This window comes from Bison bison, unplaced genomic scaffold, assembly GCF_000754665.1.
Source record: "Bison bison bison isolate TAMUID 2011002044 unplaced genomic scaffold, Bison_UMD1.0 scf7180017864196, whole genome shotgun sequence".
Lineage (NCBI taxonomy): Eukaryota > Metazoa > Chordata > Mammalia > Artiodactyla > Bovidae > Bison > Bison bison.
Genome location: NW_011494768.1, coordinates 2,180,423 through 2,192,104, shown reverse-complemented (window position 1 = coordinate 2,192,104; position 11,682 = coordinate 2,180,423). Strand labels below are relative to the sequence as shown.

Here is an 11,682-nt window from a genome sequence, read left to right as displayed (position 1 = left end):
GACAGAGACATTACTTTGCCAACAAAGGTTCATCTAGTCAAGGCTATGGTTTTTCCTGTGGTCATGTATGGATGTGAGAGTTGGACTGTGAAGAAGGCTGAGCACCAAAGAATTGATGCTTTTGAATTGTGGTGTTGGAGAAGACTCTTGAGAGTCCCTCGGACTGCAGGGAGATCCAACCAGTCCATTCTGAAGGAGATCAGCCCTGGGATTTCTTTGGAGAGAATGATGCTAAAGCTGAAACTCCAGTACTTTGGCCACCTCATGCGAAGAGTTGACTCATTGGAAAAGACTCTGATGCTGGGAGGGATTGGGGGCAGGAGGAGAAGGGGATGACAGAGGATGAGATGGCTGGATGGCATCACTGACTCGATGGACGTGAGTCTGAGTGAACTCCGGGAGTTGGTGATGGACAGGGAGGCCTGGCGTGCTGCGATTCATGGGGTCACGAAGAGTCGGACAGGACTGAGCGACTGAACTGAACTGAACTGAAGCTACCACCTCTAATCCACTACATACCTCAAAATTCCATGCTTATTTGACAGTGTCTTTGTGAATCAATAGCATTACCTCCCCCCTTGAAACAGTTGCCCATATTCATAAATAGTTAAAAACACTTGAATTTATAAATCATCTTTCCTAAAAATATATTAGAAAACTTTTTATATGTAGCATTTCAATGTATTTTAAAACATTGACTTTATATAGCTTTGTTTAATATATTTTAATATTATTTGTTTAAAATACATGAAAATACAAATTATCGTACTGCTGTAAAACATTAAAAATATATCAGGTTTTAGAAGGTAATGTCTGGCTTGTTTTAAATATACCAGCATGCTGACTGTGTGTGCAGGACAGAACTTTTTCTATTTTAAATGTAGCAGCGCCCTCTAGAGTGAAAGGTTTATAGAATTTGATAAAGGAGATGTTTCACACCGTCCTGGGTTCTTGATCCCTACCATTCCAAGGGATAGCTTGTTACATAGCAAAGAGTGGAAACTACATTTTTTTGTTCTGAGTAAATGTTCTTTACAAGGATGCTTTTTGGGTAACTTGAACAAAATATAAATAAACTTGTTCATTATTTTGTTGGTAGTTTGCACATTTTGTTCTCATATTCTTGTGAAACCATTAGTACATAATTACGTCTTAAAATTCATATCTTTATAATGTTAATAGCAAGAATTGAACATTTTGTTGACCAATATAACAGGGCTAGTCAGGGTTATGGTTTTTCCAGTGGTCATGTATGGATATGAGAATTTGACTATAAGAAAGCTGAGCACTGAAGAATTTATACTTTTGAACTGTGATGTTGGAGAAGACCCTTGAGAGTCCCTTGGACTGCAGGGGAGCCAACCAGTCCATCCTAAAGGAAATCAGTCCTGGGTGTTCATTGGAAGGACTTATGTTGAAGCTGAAACTCCAGTACTTTGGCCACCTGATGCAAAGAGCTGACTCATTGGAAAAGACCCTGATGCTGGGAAAGATTGAAGGTGGGAGGAGAAGGGGACAACAGAAGATGGGATGGTTGGATGGCATCATCGACTTGATGCACATGGGTTTGGGTGGATTCCAGGAGTTGGTGATGGACAGGGAGGCCTGGCGTGCTGCAGTCCCTGCGGTCACAAAGAGTCGGACACAACTGAGCGACTGAACTGAACTGAACTGAAATTTATTGAATGCCTATTATATATATGATAACTGCATTTTGTATTGAGGAATACTTGATAAATAGAGAATAGACCACATTCCTGGTAATAGTTACACATTTATTTCCATTTATCTAATGTGTCAGAGTGTGACCCATATTGGCTCTTGTATTAAAATTGTCTTTATTAAATTAAGAATATTACTATTAATATACATTCCTTCTTTATTACAGAAGAAAATACTCAGGAACCATCACATGGGAAGAAAAGTTTGAGTGAGAAAGTTTCTCTGTATAGAGGTGACATCACATTGCTAGAGGTGGATGCTATAGTCAATGCGGGTGAGTAGTTGATATTTTGTGATGTATTTGTTATACTGTTGCCCTAAATCTGGGTTCACGTCTTGGTGGTTATCAGGCCAAAAGGCCACAAATTGGGAGAAAGAAAGATTTATTACTTGCAGCAAGAAGAATGCTGGGGATCTTTTCCAAAGCAGTGTTTCCCAGAACAGTAAGATTGGGGAATTTTTATGCTAAGGATACTTGCATACTCATGAAGGGGCTTGAGCAGAGGAGAATTCAGCCTAGAGCTGGGGCAAAGGTTGACAGAGCCCCAGTTTTAGTTGGTTGAAGTCAGAAAAGGTCGTTATCATCTTTCCATGCTCCACCTAGATGTGGGTCTTTGTTCCTGCCTAACTCACATTTAAATTGTTATCTGTATCCCTTAAGGAGGAACTAGGACTCTGTTTTACTGCTCAACTGTTGTTTCTTGACTGTTTCTCCTTTGTTCCTGCATTCCTTCACCTGTGGTAAGATCAGTAATTACTGAGATGTGTTCAAGGGCAAGCGACGTTACCCAGGCTTAGATCACAAAATGACCTAGGCCAGAGATGACTTCTTTAAAGTCAAGAAAGTCATGCCTGGTTCTCTTTCTCCAGGGACCCTGTACCCCATCTACTTGCAATACAAAATATTTATTGTTTAAAAATATTTTTTCATAAATAGGAATACAAATGTTTAAGAAAAAATACCCTTCCAGAGATAGAGATGTCATGTATTAAAGACACTGAGCGTTTGTTTTATGTACGTGCTGCAGTCAATGTGCTAACTCTACATGGTATCCATACTGAGTTGTAACTAGGGTACTGGACCCCTGGAAAAGTAACAGGTTGTTGCAGAAAGTTCCTTAGAAAGAACTTTAGCAGCTGTATTATTGTTGATTTAATGCTTCAGTTAATAGTTGGCCAACATAAAAGCAAGTTCATTAAGCTTTTCCTTCTTTTGACTTTGTAAAGAGATGTTTGATCTATACCAGACAGAAATAAAATATAAAGAAATTATTTTTGTAGTTTCCAAACTCTGTTGCTTGGTTTCAACTATTCATGTTTGTTTTTAATGGTTTATTTTATGATTAATGATCTTATAATTTGGGGTTTCAAACATTGGGAAATAACAATTAATGTTAAATTTTAATTTATTTTATAGTGGTCTGTATCTTTTATATATTTTACCATGTGACTGTATATGAAGAAATATATAATGTTTGTGATTCTATAAAAATAAATATCAATAATTGGATATTTCATAATTTTGTGTTCTGTAAAGTTAGGCTCTTTGCAAGTTAAAAGGTTTAAAACCAAATGCAGACTTAGGTAAAGAGAAGCATTATTCAAAAAGATTATTACAATAAGGGGTGGAGACTTATCTCAGTAGGAGGAGGAAGAATATTGCGATAGGAAGAACCACTTTGACTATGAGATAAGCAAGCAAGCATCTCAAAGTTCAAGCAGAAAAGGACTTTTTTTTTTTTACAGCAAGGCATGAACATTGGATGTGGGTGGCATGATTGGACAGTTGATCAGGGAACATTTTTCCTTGAGGCCAGCTTATTTTGGAAGGGGTCATTAAAGAGGGGTTGTTCACCTTCCATTGCTCAAGGGTAGGTCAAAGTTCAGGGGCTTGGAGGAAGGAAAGAAGCCTGAATAAAGTTTGGTCAAGTCTGGTTAACAGGCATTGATCAAGCAGAATGGTTGATGGGGACAGATAGTTTAGCAAATCATTTATGAGACAAAGAATGGGAATTTGGAGAGTCTGTGCCTTGGTCTTGTCATAGCATACAAGGGTCATTGGGAGTTTTATCTCAGTCATATGGGGAAGACTAGCTCTTTGTAGTAAGCTGTTTTCCAGAACACAGAAGGGTGGGGGTTAATTTCTTGACAGACCTTGCTTTCCAGGAATACACAAGTTAGTTGGAGAGCTCCCTGTTGTCTCAGGTTTCACTCTGGTGATGTGTAAAGTCAAACAACATAGTAGGAACGTTCCTTGGTGTGTGCCCTAAATTCCATAAATGTGAGCTTTAATTTAAAGAAATTAATTATTTAATTAAATATATATATATATACACACACACACATACATTGGGACTTCCCTGGTGGCTGAGACAGTAAAGAATCTGCCTGCAATGTGAAAAATGTGAAAGACCTAGATTTGATCCCTGGGTCAGGAGATCCCCTGGAGAAGGAAATAGGCAACCCACTCCAGTATTGTTGCCTGGAGAATTCCATGGACAGAGGAGCCTGGCGGGCTTATAGTCCATCGGTCGCAAAGAGTTGGACACGACTGAGCGACTAACAGTTTCACACTATCTGTACATCACTGGCTGTCCTCTGTATTGTTGTAATTTCCAGTCGTTGATCCCAGTTCTGCCATATGGAGTACAGTTGTTGACATTTATTTCCTTAAATGCCTTAAGACTACTCTCATGAGTTTTTTCTTTCTTGTTATTAACATAACATTGAATTTGCCTTGATAGCATACTTAATAATACTAGTAATCATGGTTTTCCTTGAGTTTTGTTAACTGTATACTCATTTATCTCCCCGTTGAGGCTATCGACTGGTGTTTTTTCCACTTGTGGTATAATCTCTCAAAGTAGTGTCTTGTCCTTATGTTCTTAATAAACACCTGGTCATATGTATTTGTTAAATTGAACTACACAATAGAGTTTATAGCACCTTTGACCCATAGCACATTCAACAATGGGGACTTGAAACAGTGAACACAATTTGGCTCATTTAAGAAAAACTATTTGATCAAGAAATAAAAATAATTTTAGTGAAATAAAATGGTGCTAAAGAGAAAGCATCATTAACAGGAAAACATCCCATTACTCTTTTGATTCTTTGTCCTTGCTTGTATAATTTTTTTATAGCTGTCACATAGTATACAAGAGTTTGACAAATTTATACAAAGGCAGGCAGCAACTCCTAAAAGCATTTGGCACTGTTGGCTTACCTCTCTGGCTGAGGTAATTATAGTTTGGCCATGCTCTGCATCTCCCAAGGACAGCCTCATCAGGAAGTTCTTAGGTACATGCAAAGAGATGCCAAATGCACAGCCTAATGACTTTATTTACAGCTTTCTGCTGTGCTGCTTTGTTTGCCTGGTGTGTCAGGAGAGGAACAGCTGTTGACTTTCAGGTGAACAAGGCGACATGGCAGGAAACTCCAGAGTTGCCTCTGGTGAGAGGGGAGTGGGAGGCCGTTTACCCAGTCAAGCCGCCAAAGCAGCCGCGTCATCACTTTCCACCTTGTAAAGTTCTCTTCCCGTGTCTGTATTAGTGCATTGGAACGCCTGGTTGTCATGAATGAAATGATTTGATATTTAAAACTTTTTCCCAACCAGGTACTTTCCAACTTCAATCTTGCAGTTCACTTGCTCAGTCGTGTTCAACTCTTTTCAATCCCATGGATGCTAGGCTTTCCTGTTCATCACCAACTCCCGGAGTTTACTCAAACTCTTGCCCATTGAGTCGGTGATGCCATCCAACCATCTCATCCTCTGTTGTCCCCTTCTCCGCCCGCCTTCATTCTTTCCCAGCATCATGGTCTTTTCAAATGAGTCAGCTTTTCACATCAGGTGGCCAAAGTATTGGAGTTTCAGCTTCAACATCAGTCCCACCAATGAACACCCAGGACTGATCTCCTTTAGGATGGACTGGTTGGGTCTCCTTGCAGTCCAAGGACTCTCAAGAGTCTTCTCCAACACCACAGTTCAAAAGCATCAATTCTTCAATGCTCAGCTTTCTTTATAGTCCAACTCTCACATCCATACCTGACTACTGGAAAAACCATAGCTTTGACTAGACGGACCTTTGTTGACCAAGTAATGTCTCTGCTTTTTAATCTGCTGTCTAGGTTGGTCATAGCTTTTCTTCCAAGGAACAAGTGTCTTTAAATTTCATGGCTGCAGTCACCATCTGCAGTGATTTTTGAGCCCAGGAAAATAAAGTCAGTCACTGTTTCCATTGTTTCCTCATCTATTTGCCATGAAATGATGGGACAGCATGCCGTGATCTTTGTTTTTGGAATGTTGAGTTTTAAGCCAGCTTTTTTACTCTCCTCTTTTACTTTCATCAAGACAGTCTTTAGTTCCTCTTTGCTTTTTGCCTTAAGGATGGTATCATTGGTGTATCTGAGGTTATTGATTTTTCTTGATTCCAGTTTGTGCTTCATCCAGGTTGGCATTTCACATGATGTACTCTGCATATAAGTTAAATAGGTAGGGTGACTGTATACAGCCTTGATGTATATATTTCCTTCCCAATTTTGAACCAGTCCATTGTTTCATGTCCCATTCTAACTGTTGCTTCTTGAGCTGCATACAGGTTTCTCAGGAGGCAGGTAAGGTGGTCTGATATTCCCGTCTCTTTAAGAATTTTCCACAGTTTGTTGTGATTCACACAGTCAAAGGCTTTAGCGTAGTCAGTGAAGCAGAAGTAGATGTTTTTCTGGAATTCTGTTGCTTTTCCTGTGATCCAACAGATATTGGCAATTTGATCTCTAGTTCCTCTACTTTTTCTACATACAACTTGAACATCTGGAAGTTTTCAGTTCATGTACTATTGAAGCCTAGCTTAGAGAATTTTGAGCATTACTTTGCTAGTGTGTGAGATGGCAATTGTTCAGTAGTTTGAACACTCTTTGGCATTGCCTTTCTTTGGGATTGTAATGAAAACTGACCTTTTCCAGTCCTGTGGCCATTGGTAAGATTTCCAAATTTGCTAGCATATTGAATGTAGCACTTTCACAGCATCATCTTTTAGGCTTTGAAATAGCTCAGCTGGAATTCTGTCGCCTCCACTAGCATTGTTCAGAGTGATGTTTGCTAAGGCCCACTTGACTTCGCACTCCAGGATGTCTGGCTCTAGATGAGTGATCACACCATCATAATTATCTGGGTCATAAAGATCTTTTTTGTATAGTTCTGTGTATTCTTTCCACCTCTTCTTAATATCTTCTGCTTCTGTTAGGTCCATACCATTTCTGTTTTATTGTGCCCATCTTTGCATGAAATGTTCCCTGGGTATCTATAATTTTCTTGAAGAGATCTCTAGTCTTTCACATTCTATTTTCCTCTATTTCTTTGCATTGATCACTGAGGAAGGCTTTCTTATTGCTCCTTGTTATTCTTTGGAACTCTGCATTCAGATGGGTATATCTTTTCTTTTCTCCTTTGCCTTAACTTCTCCTCTTTTCTCAGCTATTTGTAAGGCCTCCTCAGACAACCATTTTGCCTTTTTGCATTTCTTTTTCTTGGGGATGGTTTTGATTAAAGACTCCTGTAAATGTTATGATCCTCTGTCCGTTGTTCTTCAGGCACTCTATCAGATCTAATCCCTTGAATCTGTTTGTCACTTCTACTCTATAATCATAAGGGATTTGATTTAGGTTATACCTGAATGGTCTAGTGGTTTTCCCTACTTTCTTCAACTTAAGTCTGAATTTTGCAATGAGGAGTTCATGATCTGAGCCATAGTCAAATCCTGGTCTTTTTTTGCTGACTGTATAGAGCTTCTCCATCTTTGGCTGCGAAGAATAAAATTAATCTGATTTCGGTGTTGACCATCTGGTGATGTCCATGTGTAGAGTCATCTCTTGTGTTGTTGGAAGAGGGTGATTGCTATCATCAGTGCGTTCTCTTGGCAAAACTCTATTAGCCTTTGCCCTGCTTCATTTTGTGCTCCAAGGCCAAATTTGCCTGTTACTCCAGGTATTTCTTGACTTCCTAGTTTTGCAGTCCAGTCCTCCATGATTAAAAGGCATCTTTTTTTGGTGTTACTTCTTGAAGGTCTTATAAGTCTTCATAGAACTATTCATCTTCAGCTTCTTTGGCATTAGTGGTTGAGGCATAGACTTGGATTTCTGCGATATTGAATGGTTTGCCTTGGAAATGAACAGAGATCATTCTGTCACTTTTGAGATTGCATCTCAGTACTGCATTTCAGACTCTTTTGTTGACTCAGAGGGATATTCCATTTCTTCTAAGGGATTCTTGCCTACAGTAGTAGATGTAATGGTCGTTTGAATTAAATTTTCCTATTCTGGTCCACTATAGTTCACTGATAGCTAAAATGTCAATGTTTACTCTTGGCATCTCCTGCTTGACCACTTCTAATTTACCTTGATTCATGGACCTAACGTTCCAGGTTCCTATGCCAATTATATCAAAGAAGTTCTTGCCTTGTTGCATAAGTTCTAGGGCCCACAACAGATTCCCCAACCTGAGGATCTGGCAAAGAGATTGAGAATCCCTGGGGAATTTGAAGGCCAGTGGACTTTGATTACAGAACTTCCACAGGACTGGGGAAACAGACTCTTGGAGGGCACAAACAAACCTTGTGCCCAGGAGAAAGGAGCAGTGAACCCACAAGAGACTGAGCCGGACTTACCTGTGAGTGTCCAGGAGTCTCTAGCAGAGGTGTGCATTGACAGTGGGCTGCTTTGGGGTCAGGGGCACTGAATACAGAAGTCCTGGGAACTGTGGGGTGTTCTGGCATAAGTCCTTTTGAAGGAAGTCATAACCCCTGGCATAACCCTTACCTGACCTTAGGTCACACTATAGGGCGGGAACACTGCCCCACCCATTAACAGAAAATTGGATTAAAGATTTCCTGAGCATGGCCTATCAGAGCAAGACTCAGATTCCCTTACAGCCAGTCCCTCCCATCAGGAAGCTTCCACAAGCCTCTTATCTTTATCCATCAGAGGGCAGACACAATGAAAATCACAATCACAGAAAACTCACCAAGCTGATCACATGGATCACAGCCTTTTCTAAGTTTGTGAACCTATGAGCCACGCTGTGTAGGGCCACTCAAGACGGATGGGTCATGGTGGAAAGTTCTGACAAAACGTGGTCCACTGGAGAAGGAAATAGCAAACCACTGCAGCATCCTTACTTTGAGAACCCCATGAACAGTATGAACAGGCAAAAAGATATGACACTGACAGGTGAACTCCCCGGGTCGGTAGGTGCCCAATGTGCTACTGGAGAAGAGGGGAGAAACAGCTCAGGAAAGAATGAAGAGGTTGAGTTAAAGCAAAACAAAAACAAAACAAAACCCCCCAAAACCCAGTGGTAGATGTGACTGTTGGTGGAAGTAATATCTGATGCTGTAGGGAAATGGCATCCCACTCCAGTATTCTTGTCTAGAGAAGCCCATGGATGAAGGAGCCTGGCAGGCTACAGTCCATGGGGTTGTAAGAATCGGACACGACTTAGTGATTAAACCACCAAAGAACGATATTGTATAGGAACCTGGAATGTAGGTCCATGAATCAATGTAAATTGGAACTGGTCAAATAAAAATCTGAAGTTATGTAAATTTTGAGTTAACAGATTGAGGATTTTGTAAATATTAGCTCATAAAATTTTACTTATTGTAAGGAAGCCTGAGATTATAACTATAGAACATTTAGGTCCTTATTAGAGTTCACTGTGTCTGAAAAGTTGAACTACAATTGAAGTATTAACCACAATTAAACAGTTATTGTAAGTTTTATGCAAGTAGACAAAATAAAACTAATATTCCATTTCTTTCCATGATTTCCTTGAGGTTCTGCAGTGTTTTTCTTCTTACTGAGTGAGCACTTTGGCTTATGTTTCTTCATATTGCTTTTCCTCTTTAAAATGGTTCCTCCACCTTTTAATCAGTTCTTTTCATTGCTTCTGAAGAACTTGATGGGACCTACGAGTCTGTTGAGTAAGGCAGTATTAAAATCAAGTGTTCATTATGAATTTACTGAAATCTTAGACCTCTTATTTTGGGATAACTGTCTACTAGACAGTAGCTAGCTACAGATTACTTATGGGGTGATAGCTAAAGTTTTTGGGAGCATTGTTGTTAGCATGGAGACAGTAATGTTCAGAAACTACTTCTTACCTCCCTCTGTAGATCTCTCCCAGTACCCATTCCAGTGAGGCCAAGCAACGGGGAAAGAATTACTTTCCCTCATTCTGTGCTTTTACTTTCCCTCCTATGTTGTGCTGGAACCTGCTGAAAAGTTTCAAAATCACCACTGTGTGGAAAGCTCAACCTGTGAAATACAGTTGAGCAGACAGGTGTGAGTATGTAGGCTGGGTGAGAGCAATTTTTTGAGGGCTGAATTTTTAACACTGGCTACAGGTTTATGTGTGAGCTTCCAGCTGTAAGAATATCAGTGTCTTCACTTTATCCAGGGTAAGGATAGACAGAAAACAGGGTCTGTATGAGGATGGAGTGAAAGATTAAATGAGAAAGGAGCTTTGTGAGGTGTTAAAATCCTCAAAGAATCCTCAAAAGAAAATAATTGCTATGGGAATGGGTGACTTCCAGAAAATTCCCTTCTGAGTTTTCAACTTCTATTTTTGACCACTCTTGTCACTATTTTTAATGGAATATCCCTTGGAGTTAAATAGTAGCATAGTCCTCAAGGGACTTTGAGAGACTAAAATTTTCAAAAAAAAATGATGGGGTAAAGTGATTGGAGCTGCTTGGGCATTTATTCCATATTTTCAGTGGTTTTATTCTCTTTCTGAGAATTCTTCAGTGCACTTAGGAAGTTTATATTTTGTCCCATACTATTCAATTGGTTTCAAAAAATGTTTTAAAAATTTTTGGGGGTGTCTGATTGCCAAAGGAATACACTTTAATATTTAAAATAGGGAAAATAAAAATACAGAAAACAATAAAACATCTCCATGGTGTTTCCCAGCATATACATCATTGTTTAAGTTCAGTATTTTTGCTTCAGGTTATTTTCTTTTTATTCCATAGGTGTATTTTGAATTGTAGAAAATACCACTTAATTTTTTTAACACTGCAGTCATTTTTACATGTCATTTTAAATTGCTGTGTGATATTCAGTTATACACATGAATATTGATTTAAGTATTCTCTCATTGTTGGAAATTTAGATTGTTTCTTGTTTTTACTGTTATCAACAGGCTGAAACAAACATCCTAGCAGATCTTTGAAAAAAATCTTTGATTAGTCCAGAGGGAGTATATTCCTTGCAGTGAAATTATGGCAGTATGAAAGTTTTTAAACTGTTGATGTATGTAACCAAATAGCTTTATGGAAAGGTTAAATGAATTTATATCACTTAGTTAAAAGATAATGTATTTCCCCAAACTTCATCAATCTTAAGTTTAATGATTTTTTTTAACCTATGCCTTTGAATTGTACTTTGAGTTCAGTTCAGTTCAGTTCAGTCGCTCAGTTGTGTCCGACTCTTTGCAACCCCATGAATCACAGCATGCCAGGCCTCCCTGTCCATCACCAACTCCTGGAGTTCACTCAAACTCACGTCCATCGAGTCGACGATGCCATCCGGCCATCTCATCCTCTGTCATCCCCTTCTCCTCCTGCCCCCAATCCCTCCCAGCATCAGGGTCTTTTCCAATGAGTCAACTCTTCGCATGAGGTAGCCAAAGTATTGGAATTTCAGCTTTAGCATCAGTCCTTCCAATGAATACCCAGGACTGATCTCCTTTAGGAGGGACTGGTTGGATCTCCTTGCAGTCCAAGGGACTCTCAAGAATCTTCTCCAACACCACGGTTCAAAAGCATCAATTCTTCGCTCAGCTTTCTTCACAGTCCAACTCTCACATCCATACATGACCACTGGAAAAACCATAGCCTGGACTAGATGGACCTTTGTTGGAAAAGTAATATCTCTGCTTTTTAATATGCTATCTAGGTTGGC

At 39.4% G+C, this 11,682-nt stretch overlaps 1 protein-coding gene across 1 annotated transcript in view; it reads left to right on the top strand.

Moving 5' to 3' along the window:
* The window catches only part of MACROD2 (MACRO domain containing 2), a 2,254,506-nt gene that overhangs the window by 91,407 nt on the left and 2,151,417 nt on the right, over nucleotides 1-11,682 (top strand). Inside the window, exon 2 of the mRNA XM_010844154.1 lies at nucleotides 1,889-1,996. Within this exon, the coding sequence (XP_010842456.1) occupies nucleotides 1,889-1,996 (108 nt within the window). The remainder of the gene's footprint in view (nucleotides 1-1,888; nucleotides 1,997-11,682) is intronic.